The following is a 25352-nucleotide window of genomic DNA, read 5'->3' as shown; positions in this document are numbered from 1 at the left end:
TAATTACAGATAGATGTTTATGAGGTTTTTTTTTTTTTTTTTTTTTTTTTTTTTTTTTTTTGCTGTTAGTGTTAGGGCCTACAGTGCCTGTTGTATAAAATGTGTTTTATCTGTTCATCTCCATTTCGTGTATTCATGAAATGTCTTGTTACTATATACTATTGTTCCTGCCATTTTGTATCAAAGTTGTTACATATTGTACTCGCATACCCTAGGAGCTGGGAGGGTGATTGAGTTTTAATAAACTAAACTACATGGTGTAGGCCTACCCCCCCCCCCCTCCCCCCCCCCCCCCCCCCCCCCCCCCATCCCCAACTGAACTGAACTCGGAGCCAGTCTGCTCACTACGTCACACACGGTCGGTACGACAACGGGGAGCTGGCTATCTGGTATTAACTACGTGTTTGGTGTAGATACTAGTGAGGTCGAGGAAGGGGACACGCAGAATGTCGTCGAAAGTTACTCCTTTGAGCATCATTTTGGTGTCCTCTGGCTCCAAAGGTTACCGACTATTGTTTCGCTACCCATTTCAGGCAGAAGAACACGAAGAACTTGTAAAACGAGGTAATTTAATCTTTGCATCAGGCTAAAAAAACCACAACAAAACTTTGTTCTGGGACTCACCGCACCGCATCGCGCATCGGCGACTCGAGACGCCACGGCTCTCCGACGGTGTGGCTACTGTAGTGGGACTGACACTGCCCAGTGAGATTGTAGTCCCACACGTTAAGATATGAGTTTCTTGAAATAACCGGCAAGATCGTATCGACCGAAAAGACTGAAGCCACAAGAACACTGATGTGTGTCACATGGTTTATAGTAGTTCTGGAACCTGATGTGCATTGTACTTTAGTCTTCTCAGTATCGTTAAATACGGTTGTTGTTTTTTTTCAAGTCTAGTAGAAAGTAGAACTAGAAAAACTTTTCTAGAGTAAAATATCCCGTTTGCGGCAGTTTAAGCATTGTTAAGAGTTTTTCCAACTTGTAAACAAATCAGGCAAATTATTTTCAACCATTTCATATATCATAGACAAGATTATTCATTAACGCAATTGTTTTCATGAAAGAAATTTACCATTGACCAACGCAGTTTTCATGATTTACCATGGCAAAACCCGGCACAATTTTCGCCGATAAGGGCGATATGCGACGTAGTATTTCTGCTTGCGGCACGATGTACAATCCCTATGCAATACGCGCGTGCTCCGCGATCTTTAGCTGAACGCCTTCACATGTCTCGCGAACATTGCGTAAGCGCCAATTCCCATTGCGAAGGCACGTGAAAATAGCGTGCGCACATGCTTTGGCCGCAAACAAGATCGCACTTCTTGCGGTGTTGTTGATGTCTTTCTCGCGTTTTTCTCATTTTTTTCGATGGTAACATCCACTTTCTGAAAAAAATGGCGGCCCACATCGGCTCGCGAAAATTCTATTTTACGTGAGGATATGTTTTCAAAATCCATGGACATTGAGAAAACGAAAAAAAATCCAGTTTCTTGGACCACTGTTTCTTAACTGTTATGTTAAGAAGTACCGAAAATTTCATTTTGGATGCGATATGTTGTCATTTAGGTGAGAAAATTTCACTTTCGTCAGAGACCGTGCCCATTTTATCGGTTGGTTTTTGTTGATTGCTAGTGTGTTAGTATATGTGTAGTGTGCATGTAACAGTGCAATGCTGTGTTTAGCTGTATATTACCGCGTATGTTGTACCTGCCGCGAACGGCTGCACGGCCGCTTACTGACGCAGTTACTCTAGAGTAGCATGTCTAGAAAACTATACGTTAGAGAGTAAATCAAACTTAGCCGTGCGGCAGTCGTGCTAGTGGCAGTATGCGGCCGTGAGCCCGTTCAGGGCAGGTAAATTTACAACATATTCATTTGTATTCGGTAATCTAATAAATATACCGCTAAACTCAGTGACACACTCTATACATGTTTACCACACATATACTTAATACTAGGACACTAACATTAACAATAAAAAATATAAACAAAAACAAAACACGATAATAAATGGTCACACTCACAGTCTCCGACTAAGTGAATTTTTCTCACCTACATTTCTAGTAAACACATGACAACACATCACATCCAAAATTTTATTTTCGGTACTTCTTAACTCTTAATGTGCCAGGCCCAAAACCCCTAACGTGCCAGAGGTTTTTACCTAACGCCAGAACGTTTCGAATCTGGACTGAAAATTAAATTTAAAACCGCCATATCTCTGAAACTATTGACTGTTTTGAATTGAGTTCTACACAAAGTATATCAAGAAATGTTTGTTCTTTTGTGTCATGTAGTCAGTTTGCCATAATATCTATCTGAACCTGAAATATTGCAGAAATAATTGATACATCAAAAAAATTATTAGAAATTTTTGTGTAGTATGGAAAAAAAGAGTCAGTCGTGTTTTTTCTTCAATAGAACGCTCCCTTGATTCTGTGAGAAAGTTTAAGAGCAACATCTCCTCTTTTAAATGATAACGAAATTGCCTTCTAGAATTGTATGATTCCAAAGATACTAGCAGTTTATTTTGTCTTAGCAATTTCTCTTTCTGCCTCAGTAATTCATTCCCAAATCTGAGTACTTTAGTCCCAGATCCTGTATTTGAAACTAAAGTAATTGTCCCGGGCCCTGGAAGAGTGTCTTTTGTCCACTTGAGAAGGAAGAGCCTACCAATCCTTCTTTTGTCTAAGCAGACCGCGGGCGGGGGTAGGTTGCCTACTCTATTGAAATCGGCAGGACTTTGTCCGCGCGCAATTCCTATGCTAGCGTGGGGACGATTAGTGACATTCACCAAAACAAAAGGATGAAAGACTTGACCGACAAACGAAAGTTGATCCTCTTTGAGGGACAAAATCAAAGCAGCTTCCCGCAGGACAGCATCCAAGTGGAACAATGCGACTGGAACTGCACAGACAATACACGCAGATTCAATAGCATACACACGTGTAGTTTACCAATGAGACTTTTGATCCATACACATCTCGCAGGGGGTGCGTTCGCTGCGGATTTTCCCGATGCGAAAAAAATACATTTAGCTGAAAAATCATGTATTTACTCAAAATTTTCCAATGTAAGCATGCTCATATTTTTAGTGGACACGATGGCTATGCTAATCAGCTACCACTACATATCATGGCAGTTTCGTGGTGTAACACATTACGGTACCACAAGAACTTAAATGATCAATGCTTTTCGCGCTCTTCTTAGTCGCCGATCGGCGACCATGGCACGTCAGGACTAAGGTCGCCGTTCAACGACCATGGCACGTTAAGAGTTAAGATGACAATTAAGAAACGGGGGTCTAAGAAACTGGATGTTTTGTTGTTTTCTCGATGTTCATGGATTTTGGAAACGTGTCCTCACGTAAAATAGAACTTTGGCGAGCCGATATTCCGATGCGATGTGGGCTGCCATTTTTTTTTGTTTTTGTTTTTCAGGAAGTGGGTTCTATAACCATAAAAAAAATCAGAAAAAAAACATGAGAAAAAACATCAACAACACCGCCAGAATTGTGATCCCTATTTGCAGTTGGTGCATGTGTGTCAGCTGTTTTCATATGCTTTTGCAGTGGGAATTGGCCCTTATATGCAACGTTCGTGAGTCATGTGAAGGCGTTCAGCTGAAGATCGCTGAGCACACGCGCATTGCATAGGAATTTTTTACATCACACCGCAAGCCGAGCTACTTCGGCACAGATCGGCGAAAAATGTGCCGAGTTTGGCCCTGGCCAATCTCGACCACTACGTTTGTCATTGGTCATATTTTTATGATAGCGTCTATAAATAGTCTTGTCTATGTTATATGAAATGGCTGAATGAAAAATAAATTGCCCGATTTGTTTACAGTGTGGAAAAACCCTTAAACTGCTGCAATTGGGGTATTTTACTCTTGATCTAGATCTGATCTTCTAGATCTGATTTAGAGTTAGTAGAGCTAGGCTAGGTAGTTTTCAGTAACGTTTAACTTGAGCGTGTGTAGTCTGGAATCTATAACCTGTTTAATTTGGCTGGTTTGGGGATGTTCTGCGTGCCCCATCGCTCCTTATGACTCCATATGAGGTTTTTTTTTTTGTGTGTGTTTGTGGGCTAAGATACCGAAGTTACTAATATGAAACTGGAGCATCCCTTGCATCTGGGTTGAAGTAACACTGACTGGAGTCTTATTTTATAGGAGAATAACACAATTGAACTTTAATAGACTAGCCCTATGTCCCATGTATGTAGATCATGTGTGATTTCAAGATGGTGCTAGTGCCTAGTGCTGATCAATGTCAATGCTATCTCAATAATGGCACTAGCATTAATACGGTACCGAACTTCAACAGCAGAGATGTAGAATAGTTCAGGTAAATGGGTTGGGCCCAGTGTTGAATGTCATCCACCGATCTAACCTCCATAACACTATTTGGATTCATTTTAGCAATTTGTTTCTGTGCCTTTTTAGTTTTACCCGTTTGCCTTCACCATTCTCATCAATAATGTTCAGATTTATTGAATGTTCATTTTAAATTTGTTAATGCCCAAAATATTGCTACTCATATATCATACACTGTAAGAAACCCACTGCACATTAATGTCCATGCCATGACTGCACATTGTCCCCACTCCCATCAGGTACAATGTATGTGCATAATTTAAATGCTTTAAATATGCTGTACTCCTAGCCCTATAGATTTTTGTAGAAAATACACAAACTCTCTGGACATGATCACATTAATCTATTCCTAGCAGCAATATTCATAATTGATCATTGTATTTTGAAGTTGTCCACTTAAGTTTGTGACACTAATCCTTCCTCAACATATTTAAGTTTGTGACACTTTAATCCTTCCTCAGCATGAACTGTTTTGTCTAGTGCAAAGTATTAAATGGCTGCATTTTATATATTTGACATGGACCAAATGTTTTAATTGCTGTTTTGTTATTGTTGTTGTTTTTTTTTCGTTGTTGTCCAACCATCCTAGTGTGATCCTGCAGACTGTACAGTGCCCAGTGGTGTGAAGATAACACCAAGGTGTCTGTGCTTAGTAGATGCGATTGGAATCATTTGCATTAGTCAGACTATTACTGTTGGTGTTGGAGCAGCTTGGGAGACAATTTTACGAGCTCTGTTCTTGAAATCATCCTATTTATAACTACCTGTACTTACTCAGCATTGTTTGACCCTATCTAGTATACCTATGATTATGCCACAGGATGTGATTGTTTGTTTTTCCAGAAAAATACTTATTTCTGTTTTAGCAGTTGATGTACCCCTATTGGGCAGGTTGATATGTCCAGTTCCACTGAATAGCATTACCATGTACTACAGATACTTTGAACATTTACCAGTGATGGGGGGGGGGGGGGGGTTGGGGAGGGAGGTCGTTTTACTTTAACCCCTGCTCTACAAAAGCAATCAGAATCTACACATTTGTGCTCTCTTGACTAATAATTTCTTTTCATGTTTTGTTTTTCCAACATGAAATATGTACTGCCTTCAGATCAGTCTGACAACCCGTTTGCCCTTCATGCTACCGAGGATGATGTTTATTCCAGTTCTACAAGCCAGTCATCAAGAAGGCAGTCATGCATAGTTTCAGGGTTGGTAATGGGGTCAATGATGCATAGCTACTGGTAATAGATAAACATGGCTCAACACCAAAATTTTTCTCTGGTAGCTTATCTGGGCCACTGAAATCATTAAACTTTTTGCAATTCTGGTGGCCTGAAAAAGGAATGCAGTGGCAAGAAATAAAAAGAAATCTAAAATTTCATGCCTTATGGCTAGTTGGGTCTTTCATTTTTATTCGGCATGTTCTTTTCAGGTACGCTTTGAAAATTAGAAGTCATCCATATATTTTTGAAAAAAGCTGTGCATAACTAAGGGGTCTGGATTAGTCAAGAACAAAAGGTCAGTCCTGGACCTTATTGCTTAAAAAGATGCAATTAAACAAAGGTTAGAAAATCAAATGTATGTCAGGTATCTGCCAATCAGAATTGAGTATTCAGAGACTTGTGTTTGATCTCATCTTTTATGCAACAGGGCCCTGGAATGCATCATTAGAAAGTTTTAAGTTTGATACCAGTATGACAACAGTATGTTTATAATGACCTCAACAGGACATAGGAAATTGATAATTGACAAATTTCAAAAATTCATCAATAAGTTACGTATACTTCACTAAGAGAAGGATTTTGATTGCTTCATTTTTGATGATGGCCTTTCTTTCCCTCAGTCATGCAGTGAAGTGTGAAGTCTCCTTTCCTTTCAGGAGGTTTATATGATATCACTTTGTTTTCCATAGAGATCTGGACAATATATTGGCCAACATTTTGTCACCCAGCAACCATGAGATGTGTGACCAGCGGTTTGAAGTGACTGTGGACGACGACAAGTTTGTGGGTCATCCTCTTTTGGTGCAAGATGTGAACGCAAAATGGGTGAGAAAAGAGCTAGTTTTCTCACGGATTCAGCTCTGTAAATCGTATTCATGTTGGTGAAAAGTTGCACTGTTGCCGTCGGCAATGAATGAAAATTTTGATTGTAATGCTTAATTGAATGCCCATTAGGATTACTTGTTGGATATTTGAGTGCTAGCTTACAAACTGGTCAGTAGAGGTTTGTTTAATTTGCTATGATTTTGTTTGTTTTCGATGGGCAAATATCCAGAAAATAATTGGAAAAGTGACTACCATACTTTATTATCCACATGACCCCTTCTGTATTTTGATGACAATGTGTTATAATCTGATGCAAGGCAGTTTGTTTAAGTTGAATAATGGTGAAGGGAAGGGGGGGGGGTATTAATCTAGAAAACAACCTAGCAAGTTGCACTAGTAAGTGCATGGGTGAATATGGTGTTGAATAAAGTGAAGGAATGAACAATTTCACATTACTGCTGACTGTGGCTCGTGCTGTCGATTTGATAGACTAGAAGTTATCACCATGTTTCACTCAGTGATCCTGGAATTATGTCATTACTTTCAAATGCCCAGAGGGCGAGCACCTCTTCAACGCGGGAAGGTTCAACTATCAACATGTTCAACGTAGTGTTTGTATTACAGGTAAGACTTATGCCTGTTCGTATGTCTTTCTTGTGTTGCCTTGCCATTGTCCTTATAATGTCACAAACACTTGTTTTGTGCATTTAAAAAAGCCATGCTGTTCTCCTTGCTCAGTTGCAAAACTCCCTGCACAGATATACTTTTGTTACTTGAGACACTATTTCACACAAAGGCAATGAACACAAAGGTTTCTTGAAATGGGAGAATACGAAAATTGCATTTTTGTTTGTTCATTGTGTTGCAAAATGTGTGACGCTCCAACAAAATGAGTCATAAGTCGCACGGGGAGTTTTCCCGTAATGAGCCGAAAATGAAGGGGAAGCACTGCTCGGGTCGAAATTTTTTTATGACGGATTTTGATTCCTTGATGTTTTATCTATTTGTACAGAAAATTTCAGCGTGTAAAAATGAGTACAAGTGTCCCAAATCACAGTTTTTCTGAGACCATTTTTTTCGGTTACATTTTTTCGAACGCTCGCCTTTGCGTTGCGTTTCGCACCTATTGTTCTCGCCCGATCGAGACTCCGCCTCCGTTGCTAGGGCGTATGCTAATGAAGCATTGCTCTTGACCCCATTGAAGACAAAAAAAAAGCATGGTGCGTGCGGCGGCGGCGGCGAGGGCTTTAGAATTACGCAATAACAGTGAGCTGACCAAGACTATCAATTGCATGACCAGCGAGTTGCGTTTGATACATGCACCACATTTCATGAAGTGGTGATTGATGTGACGCACAAATGGCGCTGAAAAATTTTATTCCTACGACGATCACGCAAAATTTATGATACTTTATCAATGAGCTAAAATGATCACATATCGAACTTGAAACCTCTCTAGTGATGCGTGTGTGTACTTTTACAACGGTTATTGGCCTCATTAATGAATTCATTCAAATGATTATAACTTTCGTTCCCTGGTATGTGACTTGCTGTTTAAAGTTCATCTTTGGAGATATAGTAGGGCCTAAGTTGTCAATTATTCTCGTTTTTATAAAGTCGACAGTTCGTGTGATAATTAGCCAAATGTATGTAATGCGTAATATTATTTCCCTGGTTAATAAAAATTATTGCCCTATTTACTTATGATGGTTTGGGCCGTGACGGCATGGAGAGAAATCGGAAGTCAAACATTATTATTATGCCCAAATAGCTCGTGTTCCCTTTGGAGGATATTCTGACTCTTGTCATCTGTGTATTTTTCAGAAGTAAGACATATTTGAGAAAGTGACAGAAAGCTGTGTCGCTACTCAAAAGTGTGCTTCTTCATTTTGTTTTGTTTTTTGTCAGAATGTTTGTACTGATAGCTGTTTGTCGTGTATTACGTGTAGCTGACATGTGAGAGGTCAAGTCTGCAAAGAAATTGGCTAACAGCTTTGCGAAGTAGCAGCGCTAATTGCCTATTGAATTGTGTATTGTGAGGAATTCTAATGAAAGAACTCGGGCCACACTGTTCACGCCTTTTATCCGATTAAACCCCGCATACTGACATACTGTAATGGAGCAACAGTGTTGGAGGATCGGCATTATGTATGCTAATTTGTAAAAGAATTTTTCAGTCCCCTTTTGTGTTCAGAACCACAGTCAGGGACGCTAACTTACTTTATCTCTTACAAGCTATCGTTACTATCTTAAAACGTGAATTTTATGAAAGGTTAAAAGCGATCGCGGAATCAGTTCTTCTGCGTGACACAAGGCTTTTATAAAAGCATACCAAGCTTAAATCGTTTACCTGTATAGAAATGGCGGGAATACACACTTATCGCAATAATCCGGATTTGAGAGTGAAACACTCTACTATTTTTCTTCATCTTTACCCCGACAAAGACCATGGTAATTCAAAACAAACAAACAAACAAACAAGCAGTTGCATTATATCAGAACGTACAGAATTTTTGTGTTTCATGTATGTATAGGTCATCTCTTGATGTATAGTAGGTATTTGTTGCCGTTTTTCATAGCGTTTCCTAATAAATGCCTTTAGCGAAAACCCAACACAACTTTTATCAAGGAGGGAAGGGAACTTAAATTTGAATATAACATAGTTTACAAATATCAGACATGTAAATAAGGCAATCATATTATACATCCGCATGGCCGGTTGTAATCTCTTACTTTGACTATTAAACATGATCGCCTGCATTTACATGCTTTTTCAAATTTCTTGAACTTTGCCTCATTTCCTCTTTTTTTTGTAACAATTGCTCGCAATATTTAAAAATCGTAACACAGTCTGCTATCCCACAATATAATGTTCCATTAAGTTTTGATTCGGCACTTATTGTCGGTCGGGTGACGCCAAATGTTGGAAACTCGAGCGATGATTATACATGGCATTTTGTTTGTTGGTTTTCGTCTCATCGCTCAAAAGAATTTTGACTACGATTACAGAGGTATCATCTACAAGACTTAATTGATGGTTTACAGAAGTGATCATCAATTCAGTAAGGATAAGTCAACAAGTCATGAATTCACTTTACCCATCATGTCTAATCGCACTACGACATTGTTGAGGTAACCGCGCCTTTTTATTCTCATAGTTCAAACTAATTCTTGACATAATCAAAACAAATAGTTCTTTATATAATTTCTCAAAATACTCAAAAGATGGCCTAAGTCAAAACTTTCTACAAAGATTGCATACGGCAATCTTTACTGGCCTAAACAAGTTTTCTAGAGCTATCAGTTCCCCCTATGACGATGACTTCGATTGCGTTTTGAACTTGTACCGAACAACTTTCAAAACGGCTACTGTACCTTTATAGTTTGATTAATGAACCAGTCTTTTGAATTCATAACCAACATTCGTAATCGTAACCATCACAGTAACATAATCCTGTCAATAATAGTTGGAAAATGTAAATGCTATAATGATAGCGCAAAATAATTAAGTAACGATTATGTTCATACATTCTAATTCCTAAGTGATGTCGCTACGAAAATGGCACATGGTTTGACTACTGCTTCAAGCAAATAAAAGTAAAAAGGAATGGGATATACTTCTAATGATAATACCACGCCGTACAATGCATTTCACTGTATTTGGTAACGTTTGGTTACGTTTCTGTGCGCTTTACGTATACGGAAAATAAAAGGCAGATTGATGCTGTTAACATGCTAACGCACAACGCATTAAAATACATCGTGTACAATGTAATGTTTTAGTATACGGTTTGAAACTTTGAATTTGCGAGTCCTTTATAAAGTTATAAGGGTTACTACATTATCAAGCAAAAATTGAAGTATTTAGGGTTTCGGATTTGCTCAGAAGACTAACAATGCTATATACATGTATGACGATCGTTCGCAACGGAGACAATCCGCTTCAATAGATATACAAAGTAATTCTGTTTTCATAAATTGAAAGAGAAACGTGAAGAAGTCAACTTTTTAACTGCATTTAGCTTTCTCACCAATTGAACTTGATTTGATCTACCATGCATGATATCGCTGTGTACAGTGTGTTCTATTAATTCTATTAAATTATTTAATTGGCGTGCTTGTTTTTTTATGCAGAATATTACAGGTAAGTATAAATTCATAATGTTTGTACATATGACATGTTCGTTGTTTTGTATTTTCATTTCTATAATATATCACGTGTCCATTATCTGATTCTGACCACGAAAATATGGCGACTGTTTAAATGCGGAGTATATACTGGAAAACTAATGTCTCCTGCCAGTATAGACAAACTAATTTCTAGTCTATCCCCGCTTGAAATGGAAATAGAAAAAAAAAACCCGAAGTTCGACTTTCAGCACATTTCAACCGTTTTGTATAGTGCCTGATACATGTAATGGACACAATTTTTAGCGCATAAGCAATCGCACAACTTTCGGGAATAAATGTATGTCTTAATGATTGTATCTCATGGAAGAAAACTCGTCTCCCTGCCTCAATTTTAGCTTCTTCCTTTTTAAGCCTTGCGTGAAAGAAATAGTTGAACATCAATCGCAATCATAAAGAGAGACACATCCTTAAAAATAAACACAGGAGTACTGAGACAAGGTTCGTAACAAGAAAATCAAATGCGGTTCCTTTTCTGGTGGTTCCTTTACCCGAAAGAAATCAAGCAATCATTTTTATTTCAGTAAGGTTTGTGAATGCAAAACGAAATGAAGAAGGCCTAAGTATTAATTCCGAATATTTGTCAGTATAATTATCTGTCTCAAATGCAGAAAGATTGTAACTGTAAATGTGATGTAAAAACATTAAGCTTAAGCCACAAGTTAATATAATGGTTCTTTATATGCTATGGTATTACAAAAGTGACCGAGAATAAGAAGTATATTTATGATACAATCATATAAACCCAACGTGAAGCTGTCAGGCCTACATCAATCTTTGCTTCTGATACGTATAGTATGTGCAGCTTTGGCAAGTGTGATAAGCGATAATTACTGTGGACGCAACGTCTATAAAGGAATATGCCTAATATGGCGGGAATTCAGAATGTTACGACTGTATACAGCTGCAGCAGAACAGACGCGAAAGCAGTCTTTGATGCTCTGCAACATTACGACCATGTGCATAATTTGAGGGTTTTTAATACATGCAAAGAACACGATCTCAAAAGACGACTATCGTTACAGTCTGTAATTAACTTCATAGATTTTCTCTACCGATGCTGTCTTTTGAACTCCCGCCTACAATGGGTTCACAGGTTCTATTTAGCTGTTGGTACTTGCTAAACGTTTCCATTGACAACAACATGGGAGGAGAATGGAAGCGATCAACGCCCTCCCTAAAAGACGCTTCTCGTAATACGCATTGCGTGCCTTTTTTTCTTTCTACTGTTTCCTATTTGTGAGTTCAAAACTTGCGGCAAACTACACCGCAGCCGACACACAGCGCGTACCGACTCATTCATGCGGCGGCAGCGGCACGGACACAAACGCACCGAAGTTTACATTCGGGCTGCCGTATTGGTCAGAATCGTTAATGATAGACCTGTCCTGCGATTGGTTAATTATCTTACACACCCAAGCTATCGCCTTATATGGTAGTGCGTGCGATGGAGCGTAAACGCCGTCGCTAAGCAGGACTGTTGTATTGTTTCGTCCCGTGAAAGAAACAGGTCGTGAGCTTGAACATAGCCTGAACTTTGAGAGCGATTTTCTCCGTTATTTAGAAAACGGACTGACATCATAAGCGTAGTTAATATTCGTTTTTATGATCTACAGGGATGTCGAAATGAGTTGTATTATATATCAGTGTAAAGCTTAGAGTCTGTAGAATTCACATATAGGCATAACTACGATTTCATTTTTTGCGACTTTTGACTCATTCCGACGGAGTGCATCACAAATGTGTATATCATGGTACAAAGTTGTAGAGGAATATCTTTACTTAGAATAGTCTTTGTCAACATATTATTAAATTTAACTGTCTTTGGTAATTTCAAACTCTTTCTTTGTTTTGTTGTGGAAGAAAGGGATTTTTACGACGAGCAACCCACTCTCACTAGAACATGTTTCTGTTCCTTTTCACTCCCTTGCAGGCCAGTGCAGACTGGTCCCTGGTCCATTGCTACCAAGACCTCAGCAAGCGATTAGCATTAGCATTGAAGCATGAGGAGAAGAGATGTGGTTACCTGTCTCACCAGGCTTTAATAATGGTGCGGGCAGAGGATGAAGTAGCAGGCCAGCCGGAAGGTATGATAACATGGTTGTCATGGTGTGCTAACGCTGACAGGACATTTTGTTATAATTTGTTGACAGATTGCTCCCATTTCTCATTCAGATATTTGTCTGTGTCAAAGCTAGGAATGATCAGGCAGTATGGATCGATTTCAACTATTTTTTTTTTTTTTTTTATACTCACTTTCAACCGGGCAAGAGAGTGTTGTAAAGAATGGTTGATTATTGTGCCTCCCCAGGTAAAGAGACAAAGTGGAGGTCATATGCATTTAGTGTGAAGCAAGTGGGCAGTGTGAAGGGGGCATTGACACAATGCAACAAGATCTTATGATTGTTTCCTTTTTTTTGAACAGTTGTGAATAACTTCATGCAGATTCATGCCTCATGTAGATTTGCTATCAAGTGAAATGAGTGACCCGAAAGTCTGAAAATATGTAAATTCTGATATATAAATGTTTTTGAACATTTTGATAGATTTTGTGTGTATTTGATTGGTCATACTTAATACCTGAAGTACTTTGTTTTATAAATATCTCAGTGGTCATTGTTGTCTGTATTTAGCTGATGTTTAAGGACATTTTGTGTGATTTGTTTGTGTTTCAGTCTGTTTTCTGATTATAAAATCTTTGAAAAAAAATGATAATGCCACAAGCTTCATTTTATATCCTGAAGCTGATGCAGTTTTATTTCTTGTAGTTCTGCAAGTACACAAAGTCTAATTTGTAACGGTGTATAAAGAGATAAAACTGAAGTAAAACTTTGATGGACTATCTCCAGAACTGAAGTAATGTCAAGTGGTGCTGCACAAACCAGTGAAACTAATGAGCTGATGGTAGTTCCATTGTCAATGCACTACACATTACAGCTTGAATTCTACTGGTTTGGTGGTGTTGGGAGTTACTATTATCTTCTCTTCCCCCTTCCACCACCCCTACAGACTGCAAGGAGTCCCCATTCCAGCTCATGCTGAGTCGGAGCAAACTTACTCAGGATCTCAGGGATGTCTATGAAGGGTAGGAAGAGACTTTGCCACTGAGAGCATTGAGTTGCTCTAGGTGTGCATGATACTCTATGTATGCTGAAAGTGTTGTGGTTTTATATTTGTGAATTTTGCAAGTAAGCTCTTGATTGCTCAAATGTTAATAAAAATGAAAACGAACATTTGCCATGCATGCACAGTCCCAGGCCAGTACACTAGCATCGCAATATGATGTGACTATTAGAAGTGGCCCTCACGGCATGCTATGGCGTACTCTGCTCAAATCCTTGGAATACTTGTAAAATTTCATAAGCAGTGTTTCAACAAAACTAAGGCCTGAATTCACGAAGGTGGTACAATTGAAACCATGGTTTAAACCATGGACAATTTGTATGGAGCGCCAAGTGTCGCATGGCCTATTTCTTTGCGATATCAGTCAATTACGTTGACGAAATGTTCATTTTGTGAACGACATGGTCATTTCGTCGACAAAATGACTGATTTCGTAGCGAAATAGGCCATGCGACACTTTGGCGCTCTATAATAATTTCAATTATACCACCTTCGTGAATTTGGGCCAATGTGGTTGAGAAGTCACATGTTTTTCTGAATATTTGTGTTATTTTCTATTTTATCTTTTTTTTTTTAAAGGTAATGAGAAGACCACAAAGTGCAAAATTAACTTGCGAATTTGTCTGATCAACCACCATTTGCAAAAATAGATTACGACTTTGTACAGTATGCCCTAAATTTACTATAGTGTGATAGCAGAGGTTTCATTCCTGCCAGGCAGAGTTCATGGTTACCATACACACGGGGGATGAAAAACGTGTCTATCGCTAAAAAATTGATCACATTTAGAAACTAGAATGTGCCTGCTATCTGAAGGGGGGAAAAAAGATATTTTGAAGTGAGGAAAGCAATTTTTGTGAAAATTTGCACTGACATATGCCCTGTGCCATTGAAAGCATGTCTTATTTAGTCAAAATCCGCTGTTGGTGCAGGTGTGTATTACTGTGGAAAGCAAATGTAGTGGAAAATATTTGGTTACGGATTGGGTATTGTAGAAAGCAATTTTAGTGTAAAGCTGCAAGGTGTATGCCTGTACAGACACTGTCGTTAGATTTTGCTTATTTATAATTCCAATTTATTGATAACATGGCTGCAGAGATTGATTTGGTGAAAGATATGTTTTGTTACACATCTAGATCTAAATGTGACCTGTTGTGATGATGAGGGTGTTTGCCAGCTTATATACATCTTGATATGATATCTCACTTATTCTGACCTTGCTGTATGACTTCTTGCTACCTTTCACAATGTGTTTTTGTTTTTCCAGATTGCATAGCAATGGCATTGCCAGGGTGTACATCAACAACTGGATTGAAGTCAGTTTCTGTCTCCCTCACAAAGTGCACAATGTCTCTGAATTCATGACAATCAAGGTAGTTGAACATGTTCCATGTTGCAACACTGTCAATTAGAATGATGGGATTATGTTACTGCCAGTGAAATTTGAATCAAATGGAACTTGCTTAAAGGCGTGTTTACTCCATGAAGAAATTCATCAGAATTGTAGGATTAAAGTCTTTGTGTGGAGAAAAAAGCCCCACTATCATGTTTTCTTCATTAAGTAGTAAATATAAAAATAATATTGAGTGTAGCCTAATTTACAGCAGTTTGAGTTAAGTCATTCTTTTTGATCAAAACTTATATTCATAGCGAAGTGAATTTATGTAGGAAATAATGGAATATGATCATAAGCAATAGAGTTCAACATAAGTGTTTTATATTTGAATGAAGAAGAATTTCGGTGTATATCATGTAAAGGAAATATTTTATTAAGAATAGTTTGAAAATGATGGAGCTCTCAAGCAAATGAACTTCAGATCTGTTATCAACAGACTAAAGCCCAGGGCAAATCCTCAAATGTTTGTATATCTATGTCACACTGCACTAATGCAGGAAATTTGACTTGCCTTTGTTACTCCTTCCTCAAAACTTCCCTCAGCACAATGCGATAGAGAAGAGCCTAAGGGCCATCCGGCCGTACCACGCCATGCTACTGCTGGAGGACCCTAACGCCCTGCGTGCCTCACTGCCAAAGGATTGCTCTCCGGCCCTTCACCGGGTAATCTACCTGGCCACCCCTATGAAACGCCTCCAGCAACTCTCACAGGATGCCGACCTGGCCCTTTCACAAGTGAGTAAATTAATTAACCCTTTAGGAGCTGCAGCCATACAATAGTTTTAATAGTTACTAGGCTGTAGCATGGTGCAAAAGTGGGGGGGGGGGGCACCTCATACTTGCGGTGCCACTTCCGGGTTTCATCAGCTAACAAGCGAAAAAAAAAAGGCCTACAGGTACAGTGCAACTTTTGGTTCCACTTCAGCACTTCCAGGTTTCTTCAGCTAACAAGCAAGCAGAAAAAGAAAAAAAAAAAAAAAAAAAAAAAGATTGTCAGCGCAAAAACAAAGGCCTTACTGCACTCACACTTCAAGGTTTCTGTTTTTTTTTTTCCTACGGCCACTTTTGCTCTTCCAAGGTAAAAGAAGTGGGGGAGGGAGGTCCAAAGTGGTGACACCCTATGTATTCCTATTTATGGTGCAAAAAAGTGGAGGGGAGTGGGGGCGAGCTTTGAGAAGCTAGGAACTTATACTAAGAAGTATTTCAATATTACAAACACCTTGTAAATGTTAAGTTATCGTGTGAATGGGTGAAAACATGATGAAGATACAGTGTCTTTCATTTTTAATCATATGGGGTTGTTTGTGTGCATGATTAAAAATGTGCATGATTCATGCACACTATGAACTAAATGTTTGTTTTCAGAAATGAAATAGTGACATAAAATCTTTGGAAAGGAGTGAACAAAAAAACATACAGAACAATTTTGTGTTGGTGTCTTTTTGGTAGGTGTTTCAGCTTGTGGGTCACCTGGTATATTGGGGAAAAGCAACGGTCATTTATCCCATTTGTGGAAGCAATGTCTACATTCTGGATCCTAGTGCACCGACTTCGGCGTGAGTATGAATTGTTCAAGTCAACATGGTATGCAAAGAAATTCTGAATGTGCACATTTTTGTAAGTTCTAGCATTTAGCCAAATGGAGTAGTATAACAATCTTGTCACATGAAAGTCTTAAACGTTGTTGGTTATTCAAAACAAATATTGTTATTTCAGACAATTAGCTGGGAAAAAGGTCTGTCACGTAAATCTTCTTATAGTTTGTGACAGAGTTAACAAAAAAGAGAAGAAAAAGAAATAAACAACACCACACATTGATACTGCTACAGTCTGTGATTCTACCCTTGACTGCAAGATAATATGGGATGAATGGACTGTAGATTTGCTATGCCAGGAATGAGGATGTACAGTTTGGCACCAAACACAAAATTTTGCGAAGCTGTCACATTGTGCTCTAATAGAATAAAAAGATGCGACTTAAAATATTGTGTATTCATTTGTAAAGACTGTACAATGTACATTAGGAAGATAAGGGTATTTTATCTTTTATAGAATGATAATTTTTGCATACTGATGGTAATGTATGTTGTTAGAGCTCATGATCATTGCTATTGATACATGTACATCTATGTGTTACCTTATGAATCCCTTCTTTTTTATTCTTTTTTATTCAATTTTGTGGCTAAGTTTGTCAAAGCTCTCTCTGCATCCAGGTCCTGTGGGATGGTGTTATCATACATGTAATTTATAATTCAGTGCAAGTGACTGTACATCTGCCTTGTGTTTTCTGTTCCTGCCCCCCCCCCTCCCCTCCCCTCCACCCTCCCCCCCCCCCCCCCCCCACCTATCCCATGCAGTGACACTGCCCTGTCAGGGGAGTTCCGGCAGAGGTTTGGTGAGTCTTTGCTCAAGGTCCTAGCAGACTTCTCTCTTCCTACTCCTCTCAGTGAGTACAGGAGCCGCTTGGCAGAGAAAGAGGTTAGTCCATGCAGCTATGGGAGCTCTCTCTTCCAGGTCATCTGAATTCAGTTTATTTCATCCTCTTACCATTCATTATTTATTCTTTTGCATCTGACCACTACAGTAGAACCTCATACAGCTGTGATTACAATATGTAGCTAGGGGAGCTCTTCCAGTTTGGAGATAACATGTCTTGACAAGAAATCAGAATTCAGTTCATTTCACCTGTCATGTGCTCGTACATCTGGCAACTATAAACCTTGATATAATGAGGTCAGGTGTAGCTAGATACATTGCACCTGATGTAATGAGGTAATTTTGGAGGTGCCATTCCTTTTGTAATATTACGTTTTTATCCCAGATATGATGAAATACTAGATATGGGTCCCGCAGTTCTTATCATGCTTTTAGTTTAATGTCTTCTCAATTAGAGATCTACGAATTCCTTCAGAGCTTGTGAATAAGTTGGGAAACCTCAGGTGATTTTAGTGTGCAACTGTGATGGGATTTTATGGGGAAGTTCCTGTAAGACAATTGCAAGTAGGTTTTATATATATTCATTACAGTTAGTCCAAAGGCATATGATGCTTATCAGTTGACAAGGCTAGGTTGAAAATAATAAGAATAAGAATAATGCTTTGCATAAAAAGCAAAATGTAATAAATGTGAACTATTTCCCCCCAAATAGTGTAAAGGTTGCATTGTGCCTAACTTATATCAGATTATACAGCAAGGTCCTTGATATGCCTTGAACAGATTTATTAACAGACTAGAGGAAAAATGCACAGGAAGGTAAATCAGGAAATTACTTGATGAATAGATGTACATGAAATATGATGTAAATGATATCACAATCAAATGACTGGGGCGGCTATTCTCAGATAAGCAATGAGACACCATGTAAATTGAGTTACTATCTCTTACACTGCCATATTCCTCGAATATATATATATATATATATATATATATATATATATATATATATACATGTATATAGTATGTTCATCTGCCTGCACTTGGGCTTTACGTGCCTCTCTGCATTCCTTGATTTTGCATGCATGGATATATCTTTCTCTTTGAAGGTAATTGTAATACTGTATGCTTTACTTACTTACTTTCTCTTTCACTTTTTTTATCTCCTCAGAGATCTGAAGCAGAGCTGGTCAAAATCATAATGTGGCTTTTGCAGAAAAGACTGCTTGTACAGGTAAGTGGGAAATCTTATTTTTACCTCCGCCAAGGGAGGAGGTTATGTTTTCATTACCATTGGTTTGTTTGTTTGTCTATGTGCAAAATAACTCAAAAAGTAGTTAACAGATTTGGATGAAATTTACAGGAAAGGTTGAGAATGACACAAGTAACAGATGATTAACTTTTGGTAGTGATCCGGAAATATTTAGGGAATTTATGAAGGATTTTTGATATTTTGGCAGGTAGGGTCAATGAACTTGGGAGTTCAGGCTGTGCGTATTTGAGGTTTGCATGCGGGCACTAAAGTGCATGCTCTTGTTTCTGCTAAGGTAGGCGTGCCACGCAGCTGGAGGTTTATGATGTAACAAAAGGCTTCTATATTGGGAAATTGGGCGACTTTCAGCACACATACATATGGGTGGAAATCACTGATCTCTATGGAAGAACAAGATCAGTGGTGGAAATGAGCTGCATGCTTGGCGGAGGTCTGCGCTCTCAGAGTGTTTCTCTAGTTTGTTTTGTTTTTTGTTTTTGAAGGATACTTACTTCATGGAGAGCTTCATTTGTCACTACATGTATCATCCATCTATGGGCTGACGTGTTATATGTGTTTGATATTTTCCTGAATCCAGATCCATACCTACATATTTCTTGTTGCCAACCAAGTGACAAACAAGAATGCCCCTGTGGAGGATCCGGACAAGGAGCTGTCCACCCCACCCTCGGAGTCATCACCAGGGACAAGGGCAAGGGCTACACCCCTTGGGTCAGGGAGTGGTCAGGGCAGTGGTCAGGGGGAAAACCTTTCATGTAAGTGCAATGCAGAGCCAATCCCTGAATTTTTTGCACTGTCATATGCAGGAAGTGGTTGATGTTACACAAAGGCAATCCTAGACACAAAAATTAATTAGGGTGGATTGGGAGATTTGCAGAAAGATAGATGGAAATTAAAGGCATTATTTACCATTTGCAGATAAAAAAAAAAATCCAGCTTTATAGTGCTTCAAAAGAGTTCTGAAATGTGAGTTAGGGATAGAAACAACCAATGTAAAAATATTAATCAGTATGATAAATGTTACATAAGTATTGTTAAATGTACAAAATGTAAATAATAGTCATAATAAAATTGTCTCTAAAATAAACCATCTACAGTTATGGTTTAGTGAGAAAAATAGTGATATCTATCTCCTTATGTTTTAGGCTTTCTTGCAAAATGTTTATATGGTAGGATGTTTTGTGATGCAACTGACCTACACATATGCATCAAATGTGATAGCTCGAATATTTTTAAATCATTGCTCCCAATGGTAAACAGTACCTTTCAAATCATCAGTAGGTGCAAATATATTTTGAAAAGTTTGTGTAGTAGTCTCTTACACTTCTTGTCTTAATCAGGCATTTTAGGGCACTGGATGATGCGCACACATATTCGTTTTCTTTCTTGGAGTTGAGCTTTATTCACATGTGGAAAAAGATCATTTTGGCTTCCTCCCTTGCTCAGTTGACTCCGACGAATTCAGCGTCAGCACCAGCTTCGCGAGCTACGACTCGTACCCGATGGAGGAGGGGCGTGGCCACCCGAGGCGGAGGGTGCTGCACATGCTGACGGAGCACCTGACTGCGGAGGAGAAGCAGAGCGTTCTGGCAGTACCCCACGCCAACATCAACGAGGACCTCAAGTTGTTTGCCAGGTATGGATCTTCCCATGCAGAGATGGTAACATTAATCACAGAGCCTTTGACACAGTCTGTCAAGTTTCTTCTTAGACATCCTGTAACTCTTATTATGTCCTGTCAGGAGTCTCATGCATTATTCTTGCTCAATGACAGTACACAGAGATCAGCATCACTCTTGTAAACAGCCTTGTCCTTCGCTACATCTCGTCTAAATTTCAGATCAAAGTCTACAAAGATTACATTTTGATACTTGATAAAGGCAGTCATTGTCACCAATGTATTCTTTATTTGCTATGTTCATCAGTTAGAAATGTAACTGATTGTGTGAAATGAGGAAGGGTATTTGACATTAAATGGCTTTAAACCACCTATCCTGCAGTCAAAATTGTGCATTTTGACTTGAATTTGTTGAAGAGAAACCATTGATGATAATAGAGGGCATGGTGTATTAAGATGGGCAATACAGTCTTAGGTAATGCTCAATTAAATTGATCAATTTGTTTTTTTTTTTTTGGTCAGGATGATAGTAGGCCTTGTAAAGGGACTTGTGTAGTAGGGGACCAGGGTTTGACTTTGTTGATTACTGAGAAGAATACATGATCAAACTTTAAATTAATAGCATTTGAGGCTGTAATACAAGTTATTAGAGATGCAAAGTTTCTCAGCTGGCTGGGAGTGGAGGTATCCCAGTTGACTGTGTGCAGCAGTCAACAATATTGCTTTATAGAGTCTTTTTGTCTTTGTTTCCAATCTTTACACTCTATGCGATGCAGGTTGTGCCCCTACATGCGAGGAAGACACCATCTTGAGGAGATCATGTACTATGAGAATGTGAACAGGTCTCAGCTGCATGCCCTCCTGGACAAGTTCAAGGACGTCCTCGTGACATGCTCCCATCAGGATGCGGCCAGCATCCAATACAAAGAGTTCTTGTGACCTCTGCCATCCTAGAGACTTGTGTGAAGGTCAAGGTTCACTGACGATGAATGGACTGCGGGCAGTCCACTATGATTCTTTTACTCGGGAGCAGGCATTAATACAATGTGCCATGCCTCTCCTCTGAGTGACAGAGTAGAAGTAGTTTACAGAAGTGTGGCAGTGGTCAATCGTCATTCGGTTTAAGCTGGATGGGAGGAGTAGCAGTGCCAGGCAACCATTGGCCTTGGCAGAGCCTACCTCAGTGTAGACACGAGTCACGTAATGGCTTCCTACAACTCATCCGCCACACAAAGTTGTATTATGGGTGGAGTGGCATTGCTATAGTCATCCATTGCTGGAACCCCAACTTGAACTGTGTAAAGCCTGGTAAAAAGAGGAGGGTTGGTTTTGGGGGTGTGGTAACGACACCTTTCAAAAATTATGCACATGTAAGAAACACACTGAAGCATATGAAATTTGTATCGTGACCAAAGAAAGGACATACATGTACTGTTTCAGAGTATGTGGCATATGACAATTCCGTCTAAATTGCTTGGGCAGTTTAGTGAGGACCGAGGTCCAGTCAGAGTTCGTCTAGGTTTAGCCTAATGTTGATATTCTGAATTTACTGTACTGTACGAGCTGAAATTTTCGCGTACAGATATTTTTGCGAATTGCTACTTGGAGGACATTTTCGCGTGTTGTTAATTTCGCGGTTACGAGGGTCTAACTGAACTTAGTTAATCGCGCGTTGTTATTTTCGCGGTTCGAAGGCGATTTGCGAAATTCGCGAAAATAAAACCACAGCAAAAATTTCAGCTCGTACAGTATATGCCACATATTTAGTGAGTCTAAATTTTTGCGAATCTGGACCTCTGGACTAAATTCGCGATCGTGGAACATAGTCGTGAATGGAAAAGAAGTACAGTATACGTGCATGTCATTTTCATGTCAGGATCCGAGTCAATATTTTCATGTGTCTTTAAATTTGCGAACAGCCCTTTGAAATTTTTATGCCTCCGCAACGAAGTGGCCGGAGGCATTATGTTTTCGGGTCGTCCGTCCGTCCGTCCGTACGTCCGTCCATCCCGTTTTGTTTTTGTCGATATCTCAAGAACCGTGTGGTGGTTTTACATCAAACTTGGTATGAGGGTATATCCTTGGGGGATAATACTTTGTGTGGATTTTAGGGTCACAGGGTCAAAGGTCAAAGGTCACAGGTTATTTTGTGAAAAAAAAATGAAATTTCATGTTTTTCTCCATATCTCGCAAATGGTTCAAGGTATCTTCATGGAACTTAGTATATATGCTTGTACCGATGGGCAGTGATTATCTAGGGAAGTTGGGGTCATGGGTCAAAGGTCAGGGGGGTCAAAGGTCAAGTCAACTCCTCAAAATATCACTACTTTCCTTAAAATGCAATATGCCTGAAAGTTTTTGTTTTTGTTTTAACTTGATGTATGCATGTATTACCCAACATATATTCTGTGGGAAGTTTCTTGCCAAAAGGTCAAAGGTCAAAAGGTCAAAGGTCAAGTGAAAGTGCTGAATTGCACTTTTTCCTCCATATCTCAAAAGTAACTCAAGGTATCATCATGAAACTTACATATTTATGCATGTTCAACCTAACAGTGATTCTCTTTGGAACTGTGAGGTCAAAGGTCAAAGGCCAGGTTTAGATAATGCTATTTTCCCATTTGATACTGAAATTATACTTTTCTCAATACCTTGAAAATTACTCAATGCATAAACGTATAAAAGGGTCAAAAGTCAAGTAAATATCATCAGTTCCCCAAATACCTGCACTCTGACATTTTAATCATTCATCCAATTGAACCTAGTTCTAGGAAAGTGAACATTCAGCACATTTGTGGCAAACCTGTCATTTTAATATTTTGCCAATTGTGTGAAACTGTCGTCACACATTGTCAAGACATTGTACTATAGACCTATTAGGAGATCCATGTATTATGGCGGAGGCATATCAGTCGCCGTAGCGATATATCTAGTTGATGTATACAGTATGTGATATTCCTTGTCTGGCCAGTTGTAGGAGCATGAACTCTGCTCTGTAGCACATCCATAGCTCCATTGCTGTTTTGTGAAATATTTGGTATCTGTACCTGTAGTTTTACCAACATACTGACAAATCATTTTTTGATTATGTTGATAATTAAGAATATATGGGGGGGGGGGGGGAATGAAGCTGAGATACAACGAAATGCTATGTGAAGTGTAACTTACTAGGCCATTGGTAATTGTCTGCAGATGTCATACCTGTGTTGTCGAGGATAGTGATAAGTCCCATTTCAAGAGTCTAATCACAATGTTAAATAGTTTTCCTCCCCTTGTTATGGAAATGTTACAGCTTTCTCACTGATAAAGACTTTATCACATAATGTTGTGTATGTATTATGCTGTCCCAGTGTCTGGAATACAGTAACAACTCATTTGTTCAAATTAATAAAATTCTTCTACCAAGTTGTTTCTATTGCAACTGATTGACAACCTGCCCTACATTGACGATAAAACATTTGTCTGGTGGTCAGCCTGTGTATGTATGCCCATGAATTTTTTTATCATCCTGAGAAAACTTACAAAAAAGAAGGAAATCAATGGATTAGAAAACCTACGCTGCTTTAAGTTCAGTTCATTAATGAAGTAAAGTGTGAAGCCGAATTGACACATCAGAATGGCAGCTTCATGCCACATGTTAAAAGGGACAACATTATTGTTGTTCTCAAGACCCACAGACCTGAATGTGAATATATGTAAACTGATAATTATTATGAATTCTCAGTAAATTAAGCTTGAAGTGGATATTATCCCGTTAAGGACAGGCTGATTTTGCTACACCACACATTTCCGTAGACACTTGCCCGAGTATACTCAGAACTCATCTTCGATGGGTTAAAGGGGAAATCCAGTCCAAATATAAGTTAGTCTGATAAGAAAGAGTAAAATATTACAAGTTCAACAGTGAAATTTTGATCAAAATCGGGTGAAAAATGTAAAGAAAGTTATGACATTTTGAAGTTTCGATAATTTTTGAGGAAACAGTTCTTGAATGGTCAATATGAATATGCAAATGGCAAAGGGAGCATGTCATCCCCTCACAACTTGCCATATAGTTTGTACATAAAATGTTGAAATTTCCAGTTTTTCACTCAAACGCAATTCTGCCCGAGGCTCAAATCCTGATGTATCCAAAGTTCAGAAGTTATCCAACCAGAAATAACATCATGTTTCAGATTTCAACGACAGAAATTTTCATCTTTTTTTTTTTTTACACAATCAATGGAAAATTGTGGGGTTATGACATGGTCATGCTCACTCATTTGCATATTCATATCCACTGTACAAGAAATGTTTGCAGAAATTAGCAAAACTTCAAAATCTCATAACCTCCTCGTTTTTCATCAGATTTCAGTCAATTTTTTACCATTGACCTCGTAAAGATTTTACTCTTTTTTTTTTTATCAGACTAGCTTATTTTTGGACTGGATTTCCCCTTTAAGGCTCAAAAGGCATACAGTGTATGAATGTGTATACATATATACACACAGTCACACATATTAAATAGTAATAATTTAGTGCTATACAGTGTATATGACTTGTATTGTGTCAAACATACAGTCAACCCTTGCTTAACCCTATTCTAACTGGGCTATTTGAGACCAAGTTTTTACTGAGGGGGGGGGGGGGGGGGGGGTCAATTTGAACCCCCCTTCAGATCTCGGCCGCCGATCACCTGATCACCGCGAAATTTTGCCTGAAGATAGAGCTGGATGTCAACTACTGTACAAGATTACATCATCATACAATAGAAAAATATTGCCTTTCTATTTTTAATAAATTAATTATGCAAATTTGTGCATGAAATCATATTTTCACCTATAACTCCATTAAAAAGACTGGAGGATTGCTAAATTTTTGTGTCAGAATTCCTCAAGACACATCAAACAATTT

At 38.7% G+C, this 25352-nt stretch overlaps 1 protein-coding gene across 1 annotated transcript; it reads left to right on the top strand.

The window, feature by feature from the left end:
• The first annotated feature begins 414 nt into the window (after positions 1–414).
• LOC140231384 (GATOR1 complex protein NPRL3-like) lies at positions 415–25045 on the top strand. The gene is made up of 14 exons (XM_072311510.1): positions 415–564; positions 5492–5591; positions 6296–6431; positions 6987–7055; positions 12553–12706; positions 13629–13704; positions 15010–15115; positions 15682–15873; positions 16588–16694; positions 17496–17616; positions 18743–18805; positions 19422–19599; positions 20291–20480; positions 21239–25045. Exons 1-14 carry the CDS (start codon positions 447–449, stop codon positions 21399–21401), a joined length of 1773 nt encoding a protein of 590 aa, XP_072167611.1. The 5' UTR covers positions 415–446; the 3' UTR covers positions 21402–25045.
• Positions 25046–25352: the final 307 nt, after the last annotated feature.

Source organism: Diadema setosum, chromosome 8 (assembly GCF_964275005.1).
Source record: "Diadema setosum chromosome 8, eeDiaSeto1, whole genome shotgun sequence".
Taxonomy (NCBI): Eukaryota; Metazoa; Echinodermata; class Echinoidea; order Diadematoida; family Diadematidae; genus Diadema; species Diadema setosum.
Note: the sequence above shows the minus strand (reverse complement) of the source record. Positions and strands in the feature narration are given on the sequence as shown.